The 27067-nt window shown below is 43.3% G+C and overlaps 1 protein-coding gene and 1 long non-coding RNA gene across 5 annotated transcripts in view; one reads left to right on the top strand and one right to left on the bottom strand.

The window, feature by feature from the left end:
• Positions 1 to 11956, bottom strand: part of OTULIN (OTU deubiquitinase with linear linkage specificity) — a 29253-nt gene extending 17297 nt beyond the window's left edge. Inside the window, exons 1-2 of one of the 2 annotated variants that reach the window (XM_059061150.2) lie at positions 11665 to 11956; positions 3960 to 4036 (exon numbers count right to left, since the gene is read on the bottom strand). In XM_059061150.2, the coding sequence (XP_058917133.1) occupies positions 3960 to 4036; positions 11665 to 11816 (229 nt within the window). In that variant the 5' untranslated portion in view covers positions 11817 to 11956. The remainder of the gene's footprint in view (positions 1 to 3959; positions 4037 to 11664) is intronic. The other variant, XM_067030807.1, reaches the window with a different exon arrangement.
• A 116-nt stretch (positions 11957 to 12072) lies between these two features.
• Positions 12073 to 27067, top strand: part of LOC131756090 (uncharacterized) — a 56027-nt gene continuing 41032 nt past the window's right edge. For all 3 annotated transcript variants that reach the window (XR_010840082.1, XR_010840083.1, XR_010840081.1), the window contains exons 1-2: positions 12073 to 12250; positions 21306 to 21409. This is a non-coding gene — a long non-coding RNA (uncharacterized lncRNA). The remainder of the gene's footprint in view (positions 12251 to 21305; positions 21410 to 27067) is intronic.

The following is a 27067-nucleotide window of genomic DNA, read 5'->3' as shown; positions in this document are numbered from 1 at the left end:
TGAATGTGTTTAGAGACAACTGAAGGAGAAAGGACCACAGGTGCTCACCACGCAGGGTGTGACAGACGAGGGACGGCTGATGCAGGAGTCCAGGGGGAGCCCCTAATCCCCGTGTGCAGTTCAAGTAAACCAATTTTTTTTTTTAAACACAAAATGTAAGAACCGCCTGTTTTAAAAATCTCATGGTAAATCCTTTCACAAGGAAAACAAACCTTTGATACAAAAGGGAAAATAACACATATACAGATAACAGATACGTTTATCTGTGGCATAAGTCAGGACTGGCTTAAAGGTGAAACAGACCCATGGAGCATAATACACGGAGACCACAAATACCACCACTGCAGAGGCAACCCTCAAACACAAACCAGTCACTGTTTGGTGTCAATAAACACCGTTGGAATGCCTATTTAGTGGAGGGAAGATTTCCCTTTTATCGCCTTCCTACTCACCTCCCCACAAAGCTTGAGGAACTACAAATGTCCAGAGCTGAGGACACGTATCAGGGCACGTTCTGCCACGAGGCAGACATGCTTCCAGCTCAGGAAGGGCCTCGTGGGAGGAAGGTCCAGCCTTGCCACTCTCCTCACTTGCAGTCCTCTTCCTGTGCGCACCAACACAGGACCCGGGCCCCGGGCAGGGAGGCAGGCCCCACCTCAGGACTGAGGGGAGAAGGCAGGAGGCTCAGCAGGCTCAAAGGCCAAGCCGCAAGCCACAGCCCTGTGCTGGATCAGAGGACCGCGTGACACAGCTGAGGGTGGAAAATGGGTGCTCGCAAAGCGCGAGCATCAAAATTATAGTTTCAGTCCCATCCTGCCGCCATTCTTTGGGAGGGGGACTCCAACAGCCACTGCATGCCATCCTCCAGGCTAGACGCTGGAGACACAGGACAGGCAGTGCCTGACCTTAAGCGGTTTAAGTATACAACGGTTCCTTGCTTTGTTTAACTGCATCCAACACAGACTGATTACTGTTCCCAGGAAAGAACATTTCCAGTGGCAAGAAAACCCCACAAAGACAAACACAAAAATGACACCAAGGGGGAAGATGAAAATCAGAGCGGCGACCAGAATCCAAAATAACCAAGAAGTGTGCTCCTTAACCACAATATGGTGACAAAGACAAGGATTCAGACTCTCAGAGGATGGGACGTTATAACTGAACCCCTCCAGAACGCTGGGACTCTCAATTGAGAGGCCAGGGCAAGAATCGCAAACTTTTTCTCTGGTGGGCCAGAGAGTAAGTAACGTAAGCTTTGAGGGTATAAGGTTTTCTCTCACAACTACTCAACTTTACTATGCATGAAAATCACCGTGGGTGATATGTAAACCAAGAAGTTCCAATAAAACTTTATTTACAAAACCAGGTGCCATGTCAAATTTGGCCAGAGAGCTATAGTTTGCTGACCCCTGGACTAGGTGAAAAAAACCTTTTCACTAACAAAGAGAGAGCACAAAAAAAACTCTCTGCCTTGGCCTGGGTTCTGACTCGGGGAGAGAGGAAGCCTCCCCTGAGAATTCATAACCATGGGCCGGCTCTCACACAGGGACAGGGTGTGACTTCACACTAGCTGCAAGACCCTGCCTGGTAGCTCAAACCCAGAAATTAACCTAATGTGGCCCAAGGCAGGTGACTCCCTGGGTGCCTGGCAGAAACAAGGCCAAATCCTCTCACACTCAAGACAGGCTGCATAAACTCTACACAGATACACAAAAGCTGACCTTAGAATTCAACTCTGAAGAAACAAGAAATAAGGAAAAATAGCAACTGGCATAATTAGGTCTGCCAGGATTTTCAGATAATGGGATTATCAGGACTGAAAGAGTATGTTCAAAATGCTTCAAGGAATAAAAGAAGGAATAAAAACATGAGCAAAGAGCAATATACTATCAAAAAAAGACCAAGCAGGGCTTCCCTGGTGGCGCAGTGGTTGAGAATCCGCCTGCCGATGCAGGGGACACAGGTTCGTGCCCCGGTCCGGGAAGATCCCACATGCCGCGGAGCGGTTGGGCCCGTGAGCCATGGCCGCTGAGCCTGCGCGTCCGGAGCCTGTGCTTCGCAACGGGATAGGCCACAACAGTGAGAGGCCCGCATATCACAAAAAAAAAAAAAAAAAAAAAAAAAAAAAAAAAAAGACCAAGCAAATTCAGAGGGAAAATAAAACTTTTCCAAAAAAGAAAGAAAAAGAAAATATTTCTGAAGGAACTGTCCTGAATGCAACAGAGGCTGAAAGTCAGAAAAAATTTGAAAGCGTGTGTAACAGAGGGAACTGGATGACTGAATGAAAGCTAGCAAACATCTCATTAGAGCTATGAAAGGAGTAAGTAGAGAGAATAGGAAAAAGGCAATATTCAGAAAGATAGTGGCTGAGAATTCTCCTGAACTGATGAAAGCCAGCCGTCCTCAGATTCAAAAAGTAAAAAAAAAAAAAAAAAAAAAATCCCAAGCAAAATGTTTAAAAGAAAAAAAAAAAATCCATACTTAAGAAACCTCAAGGAGAAACTGTAGGACACCGAAGACAAAGAGAAGACAGAGAAAGACAGATTTCCAAGGATCGGACTGACTGCGGTACTTTCAACTACAACAGAAACCAGAAGACAATGCAATAAAATCATCAAGAAAATTAGAAAAAAACATATATTCATCTGGGGTTATTCAAGAAAGAAAGTAAAATAAAGAAATTTTTATACGGACAGAGCTTCCCACCAGAGGCACTTCCATAGGATGTTACTGCGGGAAGGGCCATGAACCCAGGAGGACTGAGATTCAGGGTATAAAGGGATCCATTCTGACCTCAGACTAAAGCTGGACAAGGCCTCAGACAAGGCCCCCTGAAAAGCTAGAGCACCTGCACAGGCCTTCCCTGGGGGGCAGAGGAGAATTCCAACGGAGAGCCTGCAGAGTGAGCGAGAAAGCAAGTGGGCCCCGCACACACAGCAGGAATAAACCATGGCTGAAGAAGCGCTTTCTCCTCCGGAATATGCCTGCTAAGGACTGAATCTGAGGTGAAGTGTGTGCAACTGCAGCAGAAGATATGCGCATCCTCTGAAGGTTATGGGGGACCAGACCCTGACAAATAACACCTCCCCTGGCTACCACAGTGAAGAGTTCCACCAACTCCTTGTGAGGAAGACTCAAAAATTATCATCAAAGACCCCACTTTGTATCTTTTGTTCCTAATTACACATATAACGCTTTGCTAACCATACGACAAACAGGAGCTAGTTCTTAGACCAGAACACACACATCACACAAGTGGTGCACGAGACAACGCCACCTGCGAATCGTCTGTGGCGTACCCCCAAATCGGAGCTTCTTCACTGGGCTCCCGCACGAGGCTAGCAGGGAAGGAAGGAGGCACCTCTCCACACACAGCCCTGCGGCCGTGCCCCCAGCAGAGGCCCACCCTAGCAGCCGTGGGCCCGTGGGTCCTGGGGGGTGAGCAGAGCAGGCACAACTGAGCAGAAACATAGACACACAATCGTGAAATGACGGGAGACTCAGTGCTCTCAGTCCCATGACCGTCCTTCCGTATCAGTTCATCAGATTCGCATGGCCTTCTGCACGCAAAGACCCGGAGGGCCGGCTTCTCAATAAGTCCTTCCACTTGAAACAAAAATATGCCCTTCAAACCCAAACTCTCGCTCTAAGAATATCAGGAAGTCAAGAACTGAAAGAGAGTGGTGTCGAGAGATTAAACAAAGCCTCACGGGTGCAAAAACCATATGACTGTAAAGAACGCAGGGGAAGTATTTGTATTAAAACTGTAAAACCTCAGGAAACAGTATTCCCCAAACATACCTCAGCAAAATGAATAATCCAATACAGATAAGCCCACACGCGTACGCATGTTTCCTAGGAAGCACATCTCAATATTTCATGGAAATGGATATACCGATGTAACTGCATTTTCTACTATAAACAGTAGGAACTCTATAAAGTAAACATTCCAAACATACCTGATGACCCTCTTTCATGTATAAGTAATTCTTTCTCCTTTTCTATTTCATCCGCCGCACGATACATGTCCTCCTCGCTGAAATCATACCAAGTTAGACATTTCAAAAACTTGTTGCACTGACATGTTCCCTCTTATCACAACATTCAACTGCTGAAAATGTTTATAAGACACGCAAAGTTTAACTTTTTCACATTACATGATGACAGTCTGATAAAATATGGGTCTTTTATCTTAGACTCGATGTTTCTAGCGTTCCAATTCAGTTTTTTACTTTAAATGAGCCCTTTTACACCACTCCACTGGCTGCACGGCTCTGAGGCCATTTTAAATGTAACGTCTTTAATGCCTCACGTACGTAAGCATCTTAGCATGCATCTTATCAGTGAAGCCATGCCATGCTGGAGACGGTGCTAATAAAAGTATACAGGAGTGCAGGCCAAGTGCCAACTCTAGTATGTCACAAGCACATTTTACAAGAGCTACCCTAAAAACAAGGATAGGAGATTTACAAGCCCCCAAAGCTACAAAACCTCCCTCAGGTCCCTCCTGATCCCCGAGGCCCACACACAAGCAGTCACCCGCCTTCCGCACAGCACATCCCTGGCACCCCGCATACTTTCACTGGGACTCAGCACAACAGCTCCGAAAAGAGTCTCTAGGCTCGTTCGGTGAGCTAACAAGAACCTACTAACTCCGGGAAAGGGAGAAGACCCCCCGGGTGCCAGACAAGGATGAAAAACAGGACTTCTGAGTTTTAAGATGCCTCCTTTTCCCCTCAAGATACACCACAACGTGACAGGGATGGGAAAGAGAACTGCCAACTCTATCTTTGCTGAAACCACAAGACATGTGAAAGCCCAAACCGTCCAAAAGTGGAAGAAGGGGTTGGAAGGGACGGAGGACAGGGGAAGCCTCAAGGCCAGTGGAGGGGCATCTGCTGGAAGGGAGACAAGTACACCCCGCAGGGCCCCAGTAAGGCTCAGGAACTGGAGGTGCCAAGTGCTTCAGAGGGTATAGGAGACACAAGGAAACTGGCAGCACACCCCAACGCCCCACACAAGACGGGAGGCTCCAGGCACACTGGACATTGGACACAGAAAGGAGGAGTTAAGAAGGAACTGAGCGAATGACTCGAGAGACGGACTCACATCCTGGACTCCCTCAGCTCCCCAGCTCCGCGTGCATGAGCCCAGCCAGAGGAAAGAGGACCAAGTGAGAGGGAACGAGAGACAGAAGAAGGGCCGCTGAGACAGACAGACCGAGCTGGGCACTAACATACCCTCCACCCCTCTGAAAGCCTTCAAAGGCTCCCATATAAGCAAGGAGGTCTAAATCTGGACCCAGCCCACCACTCTAGCTTGTACTCTGTGATTGCCCTACACACACCCACGCTTCTGTGCAAACACCTGACCGGCCCTGGCCTGTGACTGGTCCATCCATGCCCCGGCACGAATGGCTTAGCACCTACCACCTCAGGGCACATGCCGTGCGGGTGGCCTCGCTGGGGGTGCCGTGGCTGGAGTCACCCAGGGTTCAACCCCTCCTCACTAGCCATACGTATAACCGTGCAACTCAAGTGACCACACTTCTCACCACCTAAATGTATCCACCTGTAAAAAGGCCAGTAAAAGCGCTCACCTCAAGAGACTGCTGTGAAAACAGACGCATAAATACTCAGCACTCAAAAACGTTAGCTAGCCTTCTTAATTTTCATGCTACATCCATGAGTGTAGAGTAGTGGTAAGATCATTTCTTACTCCTTTCCTCCTTTTCTTCTCTCCACGTGAAGGTGATGGGGAGTGTGTGCCTGTCTTTTTTAACGTTGTGAGGTTGAGGGGACATACTAGGGAAAAGGTACTTTCCATGTGCTCTACCCCAGTGAGATTTCAAGTAACAGGTGTGATGTCAGCCATGGAGCCCGTGCCAGTGTTAAAAGCAAACAGAAACCAGACTCGCAGGGACTATACATCAAATGCTTAAAATAAAAAGTGACTAAATGTGTTAAGGTCTTTTTTCAATAGTTGAATGTTATCTTTTGGCCTCCTTCCTAGCTTTATCAAATAGAAGAGAAATTCTGATCCTATAAAACAGGCATTTAAGTGAATCATTTTCGCAGTATCATTATCAGAAGCATGTCTGTGGGGAAGCGACTTCCCTAATCTTGGCCTCAGTTTTCTCATCTTCAAAACAAGAAGACTAGACAAGACCTAAACGATCTTCATGGTTCCTCTTCCCGTTCTTAGTTCTAACAGACTATGAATCTGTTCGCACTTCAAGTGAATTCTGTGGCTACGGGCAGGCATATTCACCTGCACTCTTGTCTCCTTCCTTTCTAATCTACAAAATAACCAAAGTGCAATGGCAACACCAGCGCCCGGAGGAGGTTCTCTAAACAAGCATCCCTCTGCACAGCCGCAGATACAAATTCCGCCAAAGACCAACAGGAAAGGGATGCAAAGAGGTCAACAGGAGAACTAAATGCAAAAGGAAGACAGAGCAAAAAGGGAGATTACTGGTAATAGAAATGCGGTGACTCAAGAGATACAAAAGAAGTAAAGCAGAAATTGAGGAATGGGAGGCCCGGAGTATATTCAAATTACTTTAGCCACACTAGATTTCATTCAGATTCCCTGCACAAATGTTTGCCAACTTCCATGGCCACCAAGGACATGTGGCCAAGGACATTTGCTAACTTGCCAAGGCCACCAGGGAAACTATAATATGGCTTTTAAAAGCCACTGTATCTCCTTGGAGAGAAGATAAGTTAGAAGTTCAAGCGATAAAGCTCAATCAATATGATCAGAAAATAAGACATTTAACAGCCAAAATGAAATATTCATCCAACATAAGGACCATCAACTGGAAAGTGAGAGAGATGTGTGAAAGCAAGAAAAATTAAAATAATTTTATTTAAGAAAACACTTCACTCAATAAACTTCTGCTTTAACTTTTTTAAGTATCAAAATATTAAAGCTGAAAATAACAACAAAAAGAAATTATATTTAAAGTTGGGAATCTGAACTAGCTAGAAGTTTAACGTTTTGTCATGGGAAGGGAAGACAGTCAAACAATGCAAGGAAAGGGGATATTATATAAGAGAAAATCCTTGATGCTGACCAGTTTCAGAAATCGGGCAATATTTTGTGTACGTCCAGTCGGGGTGGGGATGAGGAGTGCCCGCCATTTAGCACAAAGAGGCCACTGAAGTCCACAGGCTCAAATGATCAATACAGCAAAAAGTTTCCTTCTAGAAAACATACCAATCACTAGAAAAGTAGTAAAGAAAAGTAAAAGTCTTAAATCTGACTTGATTTCTTGGGGACCCTGGCATGTGAGTCATACTCAAGTACACAGTCGAGTTCAATTTTAAAACCAAAATGCTAATAATTCCTACTTAGAAAATTATTAGTTTAGTACCATAATGTTAAAGTATTTTCAAGCTCCCATGGTCTCTCAGAGATGAATTCTTTTACTCTCAATATTAAGGCAATATACACCATTGAGTAGGTTACATGACATTGTCTACTAAATTATAACCTTCCTCTTGCTCTTTTCAAAGACCTGGATAACAATAAATGTTTGAAAACTTAATTTTAAAATGCTTACTACATGTAGACAAAATTACACTACTCCCCAAAGCAAAAGCTATAAGCTAAAAACACAGGGCTCAGTGAAGCAGAAGACATTTCTGTGAAGCCAATTTTTCAATTTCTGATACAAGTAAACACATGATATGAAAAAGTGAATTCTAACATATGCAAAGCTAACAAGACAGCACTTTAATCACTCACCATTATGAACATCTGCACCAAGCTTCCCTTAGTTATCTAGAAAAGCTAAACTGAGTATGACTGCTCAGCTCTCTGGACTTTAACGCGGCAGTTCATGCTTAACTTGGTCTGTCCTAGAAGACTAATGGCCCAGGCAGTGTTGCTGAAAGTGTCAACCACTGTGACACCACGCGCCATCCCACACAGGCACAGGAAAAGCAAAGACCACTCAACCCAGCCTTTCTCCACCTCTTAGCAGTTGTAGAGATGCACGCACAGCCCATCAAATGCAGGGAAGTACCGGCACCCAGGCTGAAATCCCACCTGCAATCTGCAAGCGGACTTGCCATGGCTGCCTCGGGCTACTCCACGTGACTTCCAGAGGTGTCTGGGGACGACCCAGACACCCTCAACAAGGAGGTTTCTCAGAGGCATCCCAGCTCTGAAGCAGGTTCTACACCCAGGAGGGGGAAGGGGCAGGAGGGAGTCGCTGTTACCCCATTAAAGACAGCCACCCCCCTCCCCGGGGCTGCTAAGGTGGGTGGGAAAACACATGCGCACAATAGCACATTTAGCAACGCCCGAGGACAATGGCTTCACAGTTTGTTGTTCACAGCCCTTCTGAGAATCCACAGCTTTCCTCAGAACCTCAGTCCAGAAAAACATAAACACACGCATAATTCGGCCTTCCACTTCAGAGGGGTACACAGACACATCATGCTCCCCCTACACACAGCCAGCCTGTGGACCCCAGATTCAAACCTTGTCCCACCGTCAGGCAGACAGAGAAGGACCATGGAGTAGTCTCACTTCTCAATTCCCTAAGCATGTCTAGCCTGGACACCAACCATGTCCCAGAGCCATCCTGGTCCTCAAGGACTGTAGTATTAGCTTAGCTAAGAGGAAGAGTGACACAGCATAAGTTTCAACCGTATGGGTCAGGTGAGCGGGGGATGGAGTACAGGAGACCTGCTGATAGGAGGAGTGAGGAAATTTCCAAAAAAGCCAACTGAATCTGGTCTGACCTAATACTTCCTCAAAAGGGACCCTGAATCATCTTGTGAGCCATCCTTAGGGCTTGTCCAAGGGGTGTCAGCCAACCACAGCTCTCAAGTGAACTAAGAAAAAAAGAAAGGAAAGGAAGGAAAAAGATTTAGGAAGCAGCTTATCCATATGATTTTTATGTGTTTCTTCCCCACTATTTCTCTCCCTTGCAAAACACAGTGAGCTTAGTCACAAGGAACTTGTGTCCTACAGTACAGCCTGTAGGAAATGAGCCATCCCTTCCCTTACCCTTCACTGCACCTCTCAGAGTCACAGCCCGAATGTACAATATAATGGCTACAAAAGTTGGGCTGTGATTTGTATTCATAATTTCTACCTACTGAATGAATTAAAATGACTCTGCCGGGTATCACAAAACATCTGCATTTTATGGTGTTTCATATTTCCAGATGCAAATATTTTACTCAATTCCTGTGCAGGTCAAACCTAACTCTCTGGGTGGGAAGAAGGGATTTGGCTCCAATGACAGAAGAGCACAAGATTCAAGAACTATTTTAGGACCTAGTTCAGGCATTACACTATTTATTTATATCTACACTCAACTATTAGGCTGCATATATCATGTAGGAACTGCTGTGCACACATTATACGGCAAACTATACAATGGCAATGTTTATATGCTGCAGTACATTTTCTCTAGCCCTTAAGAAAATATCAGAGTGCAATGAGAAGTAACCGCACTGCCCATATAATAAACAAGGAAGCCCAGAACGTAAGATATGATGTTCATAAGCTGATATTTGAAGTCATCTTCACCTCCTTTCCCAAGGTTCCCCCTTGCTCTCTTATAAGTTAAAAGAGAATGAGATCATCAAAGACAACAAAAATAGGAAGAAAAAGAAATTAAGCTAGTAAATAAGCAGCAAATTGGAATATCTATTCCAGAAAAAAAAAAGTGAAGTCTGCATGATTATATGTCATGTCCTTCTACCTAGTTTTGCTGAGAAAGCCAGAAAGACATGGGGGGAGGCCCTCCACCAGGCATCAGGGAACCTGGCCCTGAAACCTACCTACTCCCTGTGCCTCCCTGGCCAAGCTGCACCTATCAAATCTGCAACTCAGTTTCCTAACAGATAAAACGACAAACCTAGGCTGGGTTGTCTACATTCCCTTCAGCTCCACGCCCATAATTCTACTGACAGTAGAGAGGAGAGGCACCTGCGCCACAAATCCTTTCCGTCAGGGAAGGGTGTTCCTTTTGCACCATGACCCATTTCCCCAGGTGCTCAGACTCTGGGAACCACGTCCAGCAGAAAAGCTTGCCAAATAACTCTGTGTATTTGGGGGACCGTGATTTGGACTTCAAAGTTTCTGCATCTCCCAGGAGGGCACGACACAGCTGAGGATGAGAAGCAGCATCTGAGGGCCAGGGCCGCTAGGTGGGGAGCACAGCTGAGACCACCGGGGCCTAAGTGCGGCAGCAGCAGTCAGCCTGGAAGCCGCAGGCAGGAACCAGCGCGGTCTGGGAAGGGGCAGAGACAAAGACCACCCCCATGTGCACCCCAGCTTCCCCCGCTGCACAGTCTTAGGTAGGGCTCAAAGCCAGGGAGCAAAACGGCAGCCACATCTGCACACACATGGGCCTGCACAGTGGTTTCGATTTAAAAAATAAAATAAAAGGCTACTATTTAAAAATCAGGGGAATTCCCTCCAAGTCCAGTGGGCCGATCTCTGGCGGGGGGAACTAAGATCCCGCAAGCCGTGTGGCACGGACAAAAAATTTAAAAAAATAAAAGTGAAACACCTGGATGTAATTTAAAAATAAAATAAAAATTAGGACATTTCAAACAAAAGTCAGAATACCTGGAATCTTCTACAGGCTGGAACTTGGTGGACCCTGTCCCCATAGGACTCAGCTCTCCAGGAACCCATGGGACACCTGCCTAGCTCCTGGGGGCAGGAGTTTGAGACCTCCTGCTCTAAATCTTTTAAATCTGTTGATAATACCATCCCAAGGGGCTTGGGTGCTCAAGGAGAAAGTCAAAGCCCACAATAAAGAGCCATGCAAGCGAGAATTATTGTAATACATTATCTGTAATAACAGCTCCCCCAGAACCCCTTTTTAGGAAATGGGGGGCGGCACACTTTCCGGCCTATTAAGATCTCTGTCAAACTGGTTACCCGAGTGCTTTTGTCAATTTTGGAATTCCAAAGGCATTTATATGTGACTAGAACTTGAAAATGCATTAAAGTTTCAGCCTTCAAGTTTATATTCTGCTTCCACCCTTGCCCCCAAATCCCTGCAGAAACTATAAACTCTTCCAATGTACGCAGCCGCCTTTACAGTTCAATAAAGAACTGATCTAAGCAGCACTGCCTTTCGCATTTAAAAATCAAGCCGGTTGAGGACATCTAGTTAAGCAGCTAACGGGCAAAAGAACTGGGGCAGACTCCGTCCAAAGTCTGTCCAACAGGTGGGACGCTCATCAAGCGCAGACTTGCCTTCCAAGAACAAACAGGTCGCGTGGCTCAGCTTTCCTGGGGTTGTGACAACGACAACCTTAGTCCCTTGCCACAACAGGTTGGGGGGAACCGCTAATGGAGTGGGTTATAAGATAGTATGCTTCTGGAGTCTGTTTCCCAAGTTGCTGGAGCTTTCTTTAGCTTTAGAGCTATGGAAATGTAAAAAAGCGGGGACGGGTACTGGATAACCAGAATTTTAAAACGCGCCTTCCGGAAAAACTTTTCTCATCGGACACACTGGATACAAAAGTGTCTTCACCGACGACCTTACTTAAATGCAAGGGGGCGAAGGGCCCTCCGCCGGCTCCTCCCCCGCCCCCTCACTCCACTCCACGCCCGCCCGTGGGTGCCGAGCCCGGGGCCCCACGCCGCCCCCGTCGTCCCCGCCCCGCGCCCCGCACTCACTGCTCGGCCGGGCACCGCACCGCGGCTCGCGCCTGGCCCCCGGCCACCACTTTCTCGCCCTCCAGCGCCGCGGCCCCCGCCTCCCGCGCCGGCTTCTCTGCACAGCTCTCCCCCGGCCACGCTCCGGGCTGAAGCATCGTCCCCCGACTCATGGGGCCTCCGCCGGCGGCGGCGCCGCAGGGGTTCGGCCGCCTCCCAGCGATCCGGAGCCCCTCCCGTCGGGGGGCCCGGCCGTGGCCGCCGCTGCAGCTCTGCTGCCCGCCGGCTACCGACGGTTCACAGGACACTTCCGCGCGCGTCACCACCGCCCGCCCCGTGGCCTCTGACCCGCGGCGAGGGGGCGCGGCCCGCGGCTGCCCAGAGTCCTGTGACGCGGAGCCTGCGCATGCGCCTGCGCGGGCCGAGCCGCCCGAGAAGACCGCCCACGCGAAGCGCAACTGCGCGTGCTCCACCCAGGTGCGCCGCCGGCCAGCCCCAGAGTTCCCCGCGCGCGGTCGTTGACCTAGGAGTCGCGGTGGCTCCTGGTCCTCGTGTCCCCAGGCGTGAAGGAGAGAAATCGCTGGACGACCGGTGGGACTCGGCCTCGGTGAGGAGGAGGAGGGCCGGCCTGGGGCGTGAAGGGTGCTAATATGTTTGGGAGCCTTACAGTGTCGCTCTGGGCTTCGGAGCCTCGCCCTCCGCCGGAGGAGTTTCCTCGGCCGTAGAGCGAGGGATGTGGTCCTTGTGGGTGATGTGCTGCTTCCCCGGCCTCCCAGGGGCGATGCCGTCACCACCAGCCCCGAGCCTGGAGCCCGGCGGGCTCTGGCCTTCGGCGTGGTGCTGGGCTTGTCGCTCCAGAGCTGAGTTAACAGCCATTCCCTCCTTGAGAAGGGGGACTCGGTCCTACCCAACCGGTGAGCCAGCGCAGCAGCGCGCGCGCGTGTGTGTGTGTGTGTGTGTGTGTGTGTGTGTGTGTGTTGTTGGACTACGTTCTTTCAAATAGGAAATTGGGGGGAGGGGCTTCCCTGGTGGTGCAGTGGTTAGGAATCCGCCTGCCAATGCAAGAGACACAGGTTAGAGCCCTGGTCTGGGAAGATCCCACATGCTGCTGAGCAACTAAGCCCGTGCGCCACAACTACTGAGCCGCGTGCCACAACTGCTGAGCCTGCACTCTAGAGCCCACGAGCCACAACTGCTGAGCCTGCACTCTAGAGCCCACGAGCCACAACTGCTGAGCCTGCACTCTAGAGCCCATGAGCCACAACTACTGAGCCTGCACTCAAGAGGCTGCAAGCCACAACTACTGAGCCCATGTGCCACAACTGCTGAGCCTGTGCTCTAGAGCCCACGAGCCACAACTACTGAGCCGCATGCCACAACTGCTGAGACTGCGCTCTACAGCCCACAAGCCACAACTACTGAGCCCACGTGCCACAACTGCTGAGGCTGCACTCTAGAGCCTGCGAGCCACAACTACTGAGCCCTCGTGCCATAACTACTGAAGCCCAGAGCCCATGCTGCGCAACAACAGAGGCTGCTGCAGTGAGAAGTCCATGCACCACAATGAAGAGTGGCCCCGTTCACCGCAACTAGGGAAAGCCTGCAGCAGCGAAGACCCAATGCAGCCAAAAATAAATAAATAAATAAAATTTGTTTTTTAAAAAAACAATAGGAAATTTGATTTAGGAGGAGCAAGAGCAAAGGGAAAATATTAACAGACTTCAAAGATGAGAAGACAAAAATGCTTCCTGTCCAGGGAGGGAATAGCGGAGTAGCTGCTAAAGATGAGCAGCAGTCATGGGTACAACGGGCAAAGAGCGCAGGGCCAAAGTATGGAGGAAGGGAATGGCTTGGGCCGTTCGGAAACCTACAAGGGGTTCTGGGGTAAAATGGGTTCATAATGGGGTTTTATTGAAAGTTGAACCTGGAAGAAGGGTACTGGAGACCAGATCTTGAAAAGCCTCCTTCAGCTGATGAGGAACCTTGTGTTTGATCCTCCTTGAAAGATCAGAAGGAGATTATTTTAAAAGGTCATTTTGTCTTCAGTTAGAGAAAAGGTTGGAGAAGGGCAAGACAGGGAAGCCAGTATAGGGAGACTATGTAGTAATGGGCATCAAAGGGAGAAACTGGCTGAAAAGAATACTTGCATTTTATGGCAAAGAACTGTGGCGGGTTTTCTGCTTTAATTTTATTTGAAAAAGTAAAATACACATGCTAAAAAATGTCAGAGCATACAAAAGAATATGCAGTCAAATTTTGTATGGATGTTAAGGGTGTGGGATTATAGTGGGATGACTAGTGTCCCCTAAAATTCATTCTCCAACTGGAAATGCAATGTGACCTTGTTTGGAAATAGGTTCTTTGAAGATGTAATCAGGTAAAATGAGGTCCTGCTGGATTAGAGTGGGTCTTAAATCTAATGTGTGGTATCCTTGTATAAAGAGGATGCAGACATATATAGACACAGAAGGAATTAGGACATGCGAAGATGGAGGCAGAGATTGGGGTAATGTAGCTAGAAGCCAAGAAATGCCAGGAGCTGCTGGTAGCTAGGGAAAGACAAAGGTTATTCCAAAGACCCTGCAGGAGAACCACGGCCCTGCTGACAACTTGAGTTCAGATATCTACTCTCAAGAACTGTGAGAATAAATTGCTGTTGTTTTAAGCCTCTTGGTTTGTGGTAATTTGCAGTAACAGCCCTAGGAAACGAATACAGGGATAAAGATGAAGGCTTGTAAAATACTATCAGGCTGAATTTATTGATAAGAGCCTACAAAGCAGATACATTTTACCTCAAAGGGTTAGAAAAAGATTGATTGTTTGCTGAGTATGTCTCTTCCATTTGTACCCGTGGAACTAAGAAAATAACAACAAGATGGCTTTCAGAGCCCAATGGACCCATTATGAGAAGAAACTGAGCAAAAACACCATTGATCACTTGACTTCCTTCCACCCAAAAGTGCCTACACTAAATGACGTTGAAGTGCCAGAACTGCCTAGGATACTGTAGAGGAAGATCTGCAAGGTCTTGGGAAGATGGGAATCTTACAGTTGATTTATCATGTAAGACTTTCTCACCCACCTTGGAGAGTCCAGAGGACAGTACCCTTCAACATGACTATGAGAAGTAATTTGTGAAGTGAGACCCAGCACCCTTGAAGAGATCTGCAATTGTTCCTCTCTGTATTCAGATGTATCTTACAATGGAACCTATTATCATCAAACTGAGATTCTTAAATCCAGTGGTGATGATGGGATCTCAGGGTGGCAGGTAGGTACCAGTGTGGTTGCTGTAATGGACAGCTGAGCCAAAGCAGTAATCAGAATTGTCTGACTCACAGAGACCTGTGGTATTGGCTAGTTGATCATGGTGTCCCTAGAAAAGAAATAGATGGATAATTACTAAATTCTTACCTGGTCTTTATAAGCAGAAGAGTTCTGGGAACTCCCTGGTGGTACAGTGGTTAGGACTCAGTGCTCTCACTGCTGAGGGACCAGGTTTAATCCTTAGGGAACTAAAATCCCACAAGCAGCACAGCGCAGCCAAAAAATAGATAAGCAGAAGAGTTCTGGGTCTATGAACAGAAACCCTAACTTGTGTCACCAAAACAGAAAGTCACAGCCCCTCAATCAGTTCCCAGGCTTGACCCAGTTTACATACCCAGAACTCTGAATGAAGGGGAGGCCAGGTCTTTTTAAGGAAGGACCCTACGTCAGTGCCAAAAATGTATAGTTAATTTTTTCCCCAGCCTTCCCCATAGGGTCCTATAGCCATCAACAAGAGTGACTGTTCATTGGGGGAAATGAAATAACCAGACTTTGGGGGCTTATTAGACAGTGGCTTTGACCTAATTCATGGGAACACAAAATATCACTGTAGTATCTACCTATCAGAGTAGGGGCTGTGAAGATCAAATTATCAGTGGAATTTTAGCTCAGGTTCATCGTACATTAGGCCCAGTTGGTCTCTGAACACATCCTGTGGTTATTTCCCCAGTTCTGGAATGCATAAAAAATGAACATGCTCAGCAGCTGGCAGGATCCCCACAATGGTCCCCTGACCTGTAGAGTGAAGGCTGTTACTGTAGGAAAGGACAAATGGAAGCCACTGGAACTGTTGCTACCTATAAAAATGTAAACCAAAACAATACCACATTTTTAGAGGGATTGCAAAGGTTAGTACCACTATCAAGAACTTGAAAGTTGGAAAGGTTGTGATACGCATCACATCCTTTTTCAGCTCACCTATTTGGCATGTGCAGAAGACAGATGGATCTTGGAGCATGACTGGATTTTTGTAAATCCGATTATGTGATGATCCCTGTTGCTCTGCTATTCCAGATGTGGTTTCATTGTTGAGCAAATCAGCACATTTCCCAGTACCTGGTGTGCAGCTATTGATCTGGCAAATGCTTTTTCCTTTATATGTGTTGAAAAAGACCACTGGAAGGAATCAACTGGCAAGGTCAGCAGCACACCTTCACTGTCCCACCACAGGTTATATCAAGCCTTCAGCCCTATGTCATGATTTAGTCTGCAGGGACTAAATCCCCTTCCCCTTCCACAGAACATCACACTGGTCTATTACGTTGATGATGATATGCTGATTAGTCCTGGTAGACAGGAAGTACCAATTACTGTACACATATTGGTAAGATATTTGCATGTCAGAGGATGGGAAATAAATCCACCCCAATTCAGAGGCCTTCTACCTCAGTGAAATTTCTGGGGGTCCAGTGGAGTTGAGTATATCAAGATATCACTTCTAAGTGAAAGATAAGTTGTTACATCTGGCCTTTCCTACTGTTAAAAAAAAGAGGCATAACACCAAGTGAGAGAAGAGAAGTCTCTGCAACGGTCCAGGCTGCTGTGCAACTTACTTTGCCACTTGGGTCATATGATTCAGTTGATCCAATGATGCTTGAAACGGCAGATAGAGATGATATTTGGAGTCTTTGGCAAGTACATATAAGTGAATCACAATGCAAACCTTTAGGATTTTGTAGCAAAGCCCTGCCATCCTATGAAGATAGTTACTCTCCTTGTGAGAAACAAGTTTTGGCTTGCTGATGGACCTTAGCAGAAATGAATACTTACCCATGGGCCAAGTTACAATGCGACCTGAGCTCAGTGATAAATCATATTGATGGTATGTAACCTTGATATGATTGGATGCAAAGGGCACCGCACCTCTGTGATCTTCCAAACCCATAACCCCAGTCTAATGAGAGGAACCGGACAAATTACAAACTCCATTAGAGGGGCATCCTAAAAATTACTTCACCGGTTCATTTCAAAACTGTCAAGGCCACCAAAAACAAGAAAAGTCTGAGAAACTATCACTCAAGAGGAGCCTAAGGAGACATGACAACTAAATGTGGTATTCTGGATGGGGTCCTGGAACAGAAAAAGACATTAGGTTAAACAAAAGAAGTATATGAATAATATTATATGTGAATATATAATATTATATATTATATATATTATATATAATAATATTTTATATGAATAAATTATGAATAAACTATGGACTTCAGTTAACGATAATGGATCAAAATTGGCTCATTAAGTAATAAATATACCATACTAATGTAAGATGTTAGTAATAGGAGAAATTGGGTAAAGGGTATATAGGAGCTCTGTACTATCATATCCATTTTTCTATACATATAAAACTATTCCCTCCCAAAGTCTATTAGAAAAAAATCAAACTCAAATCACCATATCACAAAATGATAAACCAAGACTTTCCAAAGTAAGGAAGAATGTCAAATCATGTTCTTATTTTGTACTTCCATAGAGGGATTTAAAATTTAAAATTTAATTATTTCATCTTTAATCCTTTAAAATTGCTATTGTGTATGTGTTTTATAGTATACATAATACATAAACACAGAGGTACACGTGTATTTTTAATGTATATGTGCATATTGGGAATGTCCAAAATTTTTTTAACCAGCATTACAGAACTAAATTATTAGAGAGCAAGTGTGTAAACTAATTAAGTCAAAAACTAAATCAGAGTTTCTAAGGAGAAGTTGTGAAATGTAAGCCCATGAACTGTGATATAATTACAATTAGCCTATTGTTATGTCAAGATGAATAAAAAATAGCAGAAAAATCTATAAGCCTAAGTAAAAGCCTGTATAATAACATTGCTAGAGACAATTCCAGTTAGTTTCCAGCTTCCTCTTAAAATCAAACATTCCTAAATTAGATAACTAAAAGGAAAATGGTGACATAATAATGTGTAAGTCCTTAGACTTGGTAACATATTTTGAACCATCTCAAACTGATATTACTTCTTCATTGGCCTTGCCTAGAATAGTTAATGCATGAAAGATTCTGAGCTTTTCTTTGAATACTTCAGCCCTTATTTACAGTAACTGTTCATGAAGAATACTACTGAGCCATTACAGTTTTTGTTTGTTTGTTGGAATGATTGATTTTTTAAGTTCTCTATAAGGAACTTAGTACAAGTTGGATGCATATCTCCCTCTTCAATACCAAAATAACACCCTATATTTTTACTCTATGGAATTTCCCAATGTCACAGCTATTAAAAAATAGACTACAAGTGTATTCCGTACATCAGTTTCTAAAGTAGTCACAGGTACTTTTTAGTTTATTCTAGTTTCACAGGTTCATGTACTATACTCAAGCTTGGCAGGAAGTATCACTAGTTTCACTTAAAAATTAACTACTCTAGGAATACCTGTGTATTTATTTGAAAGACCCCCCCCCCCTTTTCATCATGTCTCTTAATTGTAGAATGCTCATTGTTTTTAAATAGGACTTTGTGGGTGGGAGCTACTATGTCTTTGCAATTCTGAGACTAGAAGAAATAACTTTATAGGGAAAAAATTAGGAGAAATAGTTCATTAAATTATATCTTGCACTAGTAATAGTTTACTTGAAAACCCCCAAAATTGTCCAGAAGAGTTTTTCTTGGGAGAAGTGTGTCATAATGAAATTTTATCATGAAATTCAAACCATTTCATACATAAGGAGATAACAGAGGATGATGTTATAAAAAGACTTGGAATTCTGGAAAATATTAAATGAGTCTTTTGCCTCCAGCTAAACAGAATTTCATCCTAAACAAATAATTCAGGCAGCTGATTATCTTAAATTATTTGAAGAGCTTCTAAAATGGAATTCCATACCCTTAGTACCTTAATATCTGCTATGGACTGAATCATGGCCCCTCCAAATTCATATGTTGAAACCCTAACCGCCAATGTAACTATATTTGGTGATATGAGCTGAATATTTGTGTCCTCCCAAAATTCATGTGTTGAAACCCTATACTCAGATGCGATGGTATTAGGAGGTGGGACCATTTGGGAGGTAATTAGGATCAAATGAGGTCAAGAGGGTAAAGTCGTCATGAATGATATTAGTGCCTTATAAGAGTCACAAGAGTATCTGGTCTTGCATTTAGGCCTTTAATCTATTTTGAGTTATTTTTGTACATGGTGTTAGAGAATGTTTTGATTTCATTCTTTTACATGTAGCTGTCCAGTTTTCCCAGCACCACTTATTGAACAGACTGTCTTTCCTCCATTGTATATTCTTGCCTCTATTGTCATAGATTGACCATAAGTATATGGGTTTATTTCTGGGCTTTCTATCCTGTTCCATTGATCTATGTGTCTGGTGGGTTTTTTTGTACCATACTGTTTTGATTACTGTAGCTTTGTAGTATAGTCTGAAGTCAGGGCATGTGATTCCTCCAGCTCTGTTCTTCTTTCTCAAGATTGTTTTGGCTATTTAGTTTCTTTTCTGTTTCCACACACAATTAAAAATTTTTTGTTCCAGTCCTGTGAAAAACACCATTGGTAATTTGATAGGGTTTGCTTTGAATCTGTAGATTCCTTTGGGTAGTATGGTCATCTCAACAATATTGGTTCTTCCAATCCAAGAACACGGTATATCTTTCCATCTGTTTGTGTCCTCTTCATCATATAGTTTTTGGAGTACAGGAACTGCTAGAGGAAAATATAAGCATAACACTCTTTGACATAAATCGCAGCAATATATTTTTGGGTCTGTCTCCTAGAATAATGGAAACAAAACCAAAAATAAACAAATGGGTCCTAATTAAACTTAAAAGCTTTTTCACAGCAAAGGAAATCATAAACAAAATGAAAAGACAACCTACAGACTGGGAGAAAACATTTGCAAACAATGCAACCAACAAGTGATTGATCTCCAAAATATACAAACAGCTCATACAGCTCAATATCAAAAAACAAACAACCCAATCAAAAAATGGGAAGAACGGACTTCCCTTGTGAAGCAGTGGTTAAGAATCTGCCTGCCAGTGCAGGGGACATGGGTTTAAGCCCTGGTCCAGGAAGAGCCCACATGCTGTGGAGCAACTAAGCCCATGTACCACAACTACTGAACCTGCGCTCTAGAGCCTGTGAGCCACAACTACTGAGCCTGAATGCCACAAATACTGAAGCCTGCACACCTAGAGCCTGTGCTCTGCAACAAGAGAAGCCACCACAATGAGAAGCACATTCACTGCAACGAAGAGTAGCCCCGACTCACCTCAACTAGAGAAAGCCCACACATGGCAACGAAGACCCAACACAGCCAAAACTAAATAAATAAAAATAAATAAATCTATTTTTAAAAATGGGCAGAAGACCTAAACAGACATTTCTCCAAAGAAGACATACAGATGGCCAACAGGCACATGAAAAGATGCTCAACATTGCTAATAATTAGAGGAATGCAAATCAAAACTGCAGTGAGGTATTACCTCACACCAGTCAGAATGGCCATCATCAAAAAGTCTACAAATAATAAATGCTGGAGAGGGTGTGGACAAAAGGGAACCCTCGTGCACTGTTGGTAGGAATGTAAATTGCTGCAGCCACTGTGGAGAAGAGTATGAAAGTTTCTTAACTAAAAATAGAGTTACCATGTGATCCAGCAATCCCACTCCTGGGCATATACCTGGAAAAGATGAAAACTCTAAATCAAAAAAATACATTCACTCCAATGTTTGTAGCAGCACTATTTACAATAGCCAAGACATGGAAGCAACCTAAATGTCCAATGACAGATGAATGGATGAAGAAGAGGTAGTATATTTATACAGTGGAATACTACTCAGCCATAAAAAAGAATGAAATAATGCCATTTGTAGCAACACAGATCGACCTACAGATTATCATACTAGGTGAAGTAAGTCAGAGAGAGAAAGACAAATATCATATGATATCATTTATATATGGAATCTAAAAAATGATACAGATGAACTTATTTACAAAACAGAAATGGATTCACAGACACAGAGAACAGACTTACACTTACCAAAGGGGAAAGGAGGAGGGATGGATAAATTAAGAATTTGGGATAAAAAGATACACACTACTATATAGAGAATACATAAACAACAAGGACCTACTGTATAGCACAGGGAACTATATTCAATATCTTGTAGTAACCTATAATGGAAAAGAATCTGAAAAAGAATATGTGTATATATATATATATATATAACTTAATCACTGCTGTATACCTGAAACATTGTAAGTTGATTATATTTCAGTAAAAAATTATAAGTACCAAAAATAAATTACATTTATTAATTTTTTTAAAAACAGTCACAAGAAAGTTTGCTCTTCCTCTCTGCTCTCTGCCAGGTGCAGATACAAGGAGAAGTCAGCAGTCTACAAATCAGAAAACTTTCCTTACCAGAACTCAGCCGTACTGGCACCCTGCTGTTGAACTTCCAGTCTCCAGAACTGTAAGAAATAAATTTCTGTTGTTTAAGCTATCCAGTGTATGGTAATTTGTTACAGCAGCTTGAATTCACTAAGACATTTAGAGATAGGACCTGTGAGGAGGTGATGAAGGTGAAATGAGGTCATAAGGGTGGGGCCCTAACCTGACAGGGTTGGTGTCCTTATAAGAAAAGGAAGAGACACCAGACTGCTCTCTCTACCATGGAGGACACAGAAGGCAGCCATCTGAAAGCCAGGAAGAAAGCTCTCACCAGAAACCAAATCAGCTAGCACCTTGATCTTATACTTCCCAACCTCTGGAAATGTGAGAAAATAAATTTCTGTTGTTTAAGCCACCCAGTCTATGGCATTTTGTCATGGCAGCCCAAGCCAACTAAGAGTATCATAGAGTACTTCTTTATACTTACCTTTTAGGACAAGCATCTGGGTTCCTTTGGAAAGGAAGCCCAACATTCATACTGTACACTGGAATTTAGAAAGAGCTAGAGGGACAAATTGTAGAAGTTTCCTAAGAAACTAAAGGTAAGGAAGAGATTCCTAGTCATTTCTGTGTCCTAACATAGGAAATCTTCACCTCCTAGAGTGTGGCGAGCATTGCCCTCTGAGGAAGGTGCCACTAAGACCCTCATAAGCCTCAGGGCCCGATTGTACTCTCCTTGGTCTGCATCCTGGACTTTATGGTATGAACGTAAAAAAGGAGATGGCCTTTGGCCAAATCGCTCCAGGGACCTGCTCAGTTACTGGGAGTCCCTGGTTGTTCCCTAAAGCTAGGAAAAGCAACCCTGGAGGGGAAATTGGTGCCTTTGAGGGAGAAACCGAGAAGCCAATCAACCAGCTGATGCCGATAAGAGGATGACTAAGCAAATTCCCTGCTTTAGGGGTATATATACGGCTATGCTTTGTTATTAAACTTGCCTTGCAACCATCAGTTGCTTGTGCCCTTCTGATCCCATACCTTGGTGCTTTCCGTTCCCTACCCCCTCTCGTCAATTGTTGCTGCACTTTGAGGACCCGCTGCGGCTGGCGGCAAGTGGCACCCGAACAGGGACTTGACAAGAGGGACATCTGAATCTCAGTAGGTGAATCCCCAGAGTGAAGAGTGAAAGTGTGGCCACATAGTAAAGTTGATAGTAACTCGGGGCAATAGTCAGAAGTAAAAAAATATGGGACAGAAAGTATCCAAGAACCGACCTGAGATCACTGATCAAGAGAAGGAGTTGTCCACCAGTGCTTTCCAGGCTTTCACAGCTGGAAATTATGATGTCTGTCTGCAACATCTTGCCTGCCTACAAGATATAAACAAAGACGATTATAAAATAATTTTGAATACGGCAGTAGCTGAGTTTTTCAAAAGTAACCAGACAACAACAGATAGTTTAAGACAGACACTTAACCAGTTGAAGAATCAGGTGCACTCGGCTGTTGAAGAAATGGATGGACTAGATGATGTTGAAAACAGTATGTTGTATTACAATCAAGCAGTCATCCTGTATCATGTCCGACAGTATACAGAAGCCATATCCGTTGGTGAAAAACTTTATCAGTTCATAGAACCTTTTGAAGAAAAATTTGCCCAGGCAGTGTGTTTTCTGCTCGTAGACCTGTATATATTAACCTACCAAGCTGAGAAAGCTTTACATCTTCTTGCTGTTCTAGAAAAAATGATTTCACAGGGCAACAATAACAAAAATGGAAAGAATGAGACTGGTAATTACAGCAACAAAGATGGGTCTAATCATAAGGCTGAAAGTGGAGCTCTAATAGAAGCTGCAAAGTCAAAGATACTATGTTTGTGTTGAAGTATATGTAGGAGGACAAGGGACTTTACTGGCCGGCCATAGTTTAAAGGCAGTTAAAGCTGTTATAAGTTTGAAGTTTCCCTCCTTTTTTCCTTCTGATTTTCCCCAATCTGATTTTGAATTCTCAAATCTGGTGCACCTTAAATTATAATAATGGTACCATTTTAATTTCTTCAGTTTCTGTTACTAATAATAGTTTGGTTTTTTATAAGCATTGGAATTTTGGGAAGTTTGCATTGTCTTATTCTTATCAACCGGTTATTACTTGTGTTACACCCTCATATGCCTTGCTAATAGGAGATTTACAGATTGAGTTTATTTCTGGTTCCTTAGGATAGAATATAACTTGTCAGAATTGTATTCTTAGTACTTGCATTCTGCCTATGAAAGGAACTTTTTCGGTTATGATGTTAAAACAACCTTCCTATGTAATGCTGCCTGTAAATATTTCTGAACCATGGTATCATAGTACTAGCATGCAAGCTAGGCTAGAATTATCTGAAGCTTTAAAAAGACCTAAACGATTCATTGGAATATTAATATGTAGCATATTAGCCTTAGCCGCTTTAACAGCCACAGCTGCTACCGCCGGTTTAGCATTAAGTAAAACTGTACAACAAGCATGTTATGTTAATCAGTTGTCTAAAAATACCAGTATTGCATTATCATTACAAAGTCATATTGATACTCAACTAAAAACTGAGGTTGATGAGTTAAATGCTCTCATAGGTTTAGGAGACCAAATTATGGCTTTGAAATTGAAAATGGGTTTGATTTGCCATGCTAAATATACTTGGATTTGTGTGACTCAACACGCTTATAATGAAACTGACTGGGATTGGAACCAAGTAAAAATGCACTTTTTAAGTGTATGGACTGATGGACACATTAGTTTGGACATACAAAAACTTAATGCAGAAATACAAGCAATTCAAGAAGCTCATCTACAAGAAGACGGGCCCCAACAATTAATTCAAGGACTCTTGGATCAGCTTCAATGGTTAAACCCAATGCATTGGTTTCAAAATGGACTCACAGGATTGATTACCGTGGGGTCATGTGTATTGTTGATGTTAATTGCCTTACCTTGTTTATTACGCTTTGTTGTTGGCCGTCTCGCTGCTCTTCGTCAGGAGGTGTATGGGTTGAAATTGCATTATCAAGCTTTAAAAAATAAAAGAGGGGGAAATGTGGCGAGCATTGCCCTCTGAGGAAGGCGCCATTAAGACCCTCATAAGCCTCAGGGCCCGATTGTACTCTCCTTGGTCTGCATCCTGGACTTTATGGTATGAACGTAAAAGAGGAGATGGCCTTTGGCCAAATCGCTCCAGGGACCTGCTCAGTTACTGGGAGTCCCTGGTTGTTCCCTAAAGCTAGGAAAAGCAACCCTGGAGGGGAAATTGGTGCCTTTGAGGGAGAAGCCGAGAAGCCAATCAACCAGCTGATGCCGATAAGGCGTGACTAAGCCGAGAAGCCAATTAACCAGCTGATGCCGATAAGAGGATGACTAAGCAAATTCCCTGCTTTAGGGGTGTATAGACGGCTATGCTTTGTTATTAAACTTGCCTTGCAACCATCAGTTGCTTGTGCCCTTCTGATCCCATACCTTGGTGCGTTCAGTTCCCTACCCCCTCTCGTCGATTGTTGCTGCACTTTGAGGACCCGCCGCGGCTGGCGGCACTAGAGTAATCTGATGTTAGGTTGATGATTTTCACATAACCTCATCTTACCTTCATCGAAGTCAGAGGGGAAAACATCACCCTACTATTACCAAAAACTCTCTACTTGCAATAAGGTAGGTTGTCAACCATACCTTTAAAAAGTCATACCAGGATATTGCTGACGAAGTAACAAGGGCTTTCTGGATCTTTTGCTAATCATTTTATCATGAATTTTTTATTTTTACTGCAGAATTTTAGAGGATAGTTGACTAGGTCTTCTCCAGAAGATAACACTGCATAAATTCATTATCATTGCATTATTTTCCAAAGACCCTGGCAGCTAGAATTCACCTTAAAATAATGATCTTCAAAGTGGGGTATCTCTATCTCTTGAGGTACACCAGGGCCACTTCATACAGCTGTGCAGCATAGGCCCTGGGGTGAAAGATACCTTTCACAGCTGTACGAAGGCATGGATAGGACTATTTTCCTTTCTGACCACTTCTCTTATGTTCACCATATTCTTTACAAAAACAAAAGACTGCTCTCATCCATCCCAGATCTTTACTACAGTGTGTCACTCAAGGGCTGTGTTGTCCAATACAATACTCACTAGTCACATGTGGATATTGAGCACCTGAAATGTAGCTGGTATGAATTAAGATTTGCTGCTTGTATAAAATACTACAAGGAATAGTACCAAAAAAACAAAAAGTAAAACTACCTCATTTTTAACTTTTTATATTGACTAAATGTTGAAATTATTATATTTTGGAAATATTGCATTACGTATAACAGTAATTTCACCTGCTTTTTGCTTTTTAAACAATTTTTTTTTAAAATGTTTATTTATTTGGTTGAGCCAGGTCTTAGTTGCGGCAGGCAGGCTCCTCTTAATTGTGGCATGCGAAGTCTTAGTTGCTGCACGCATGTGGGATCTAGTTCCCTGGCCAGGGATCGAACCCAGGCCCCCTGAATTGGGAGCACGGAGTTTTAACCACTGCGCCACCAGGGAAGTCCCTAAACAAATTTTAAATTACATATGTGGCTCACATTATATTTCTATTGGATGGCACTTCTGCTTTCGGAGAAGTCTCCAATATAAGGCATCAAAAATTTGCATTCAGGCTTTGTGTCTTTCCTTTTCTTCTCTTTAAGAGTGGGTATTTTGGTATTCAGTGGAGCAGTTTGGCCAATATGTTCATTCAGATATAATGTAGAGTGTGGTTATAAGGGTGATGATAATTTTACTCAAAGAAAGCATTGCTCGTGAGTGAGAGTGTTGAGAGAACCAAGCAGAGTATAGGTAAGAAACATTGGTAGCATCTTAGGTCATCCAGGTGACATGCTTATTGCAAGGCTCTCTTCCTTACTTAGCACTGTTCCTTAGAATTAGTGTTTATAAGTGAGATGATTGTCCTCTAGTAGTCCCAGATTGACTGTAAAGACTGGATAATCAGTCCTTTTGTAATTCAGGGGGTTTCTGATTCTTTGCTTTCAACAAATTTGATGGAGAACCTAAAGTTGATGATTTAAAATAACATTTAAATGAGAGATTACTGTGATACTTTTGGCATGCAATTCAGAAGTTGAATAATTGAATGACTTTACTATAATAAAATTATTTTCATCTATTTTGAGAACTGTCTCTGAGTGCTTATATCTGTAATACCCCAAAATAGAAATTGAATCTAGATTAAATTCTATCTCTTTCTAATAATAAATAACATTCATTAATAGATTTTGAGAGATGTATCCAATAAAATTTTACCAATTATGTGTAATTATTATCAAAATTTATAATATATTGTTTCAAATTTTAACTACTGATAATTATAATAATAAAACTTTCAGGTAATTTTAATTTTAAAAGACTTTGAACCATAAAAATATACTGCATTACATAAAATTCTGGGAATGGAGAATGGAGTGAAAATATTTCATTGAGAAAAAGGAATGATGTGAAATGCAGTCTTTTTTATGAATGATAGTGAATTTGTAATAAATATGTTATTTTGATGGTATTGGAAACATAAGAGTCATGTGATGATTTTATTTTAAAATGTCAATATTTATAGTATAATGGAAATTACATTCTTTAAAACTACATTTCTAATGGAAAATTTTAGATGTCAACTTGCAAAATTTATAATATTTTGAAACAGTTTCACAGTTTTTCAAAACTCTTTTAGGGACAGAG

The sequence above is a fragment of the Kogia breviceps genome, chromosome 4 (genome assembly GCF_026419965.1).
Source record: "Kogia breviceps isolate mKogBre1 chromosome 4, mKogBre1 haplotype 1, whole genome shotgun sequence".
NCBI classification, from domain to species: domain Eukaryota; kingdom Metazoa; phylum Chordata; class Mammalia; order Artiodactyla; family Physeteridae; genus Kogia; species Kogia breviceps.
This window is presented reverse-complemented; position numbering and strand designations above follow the sequence as displayed.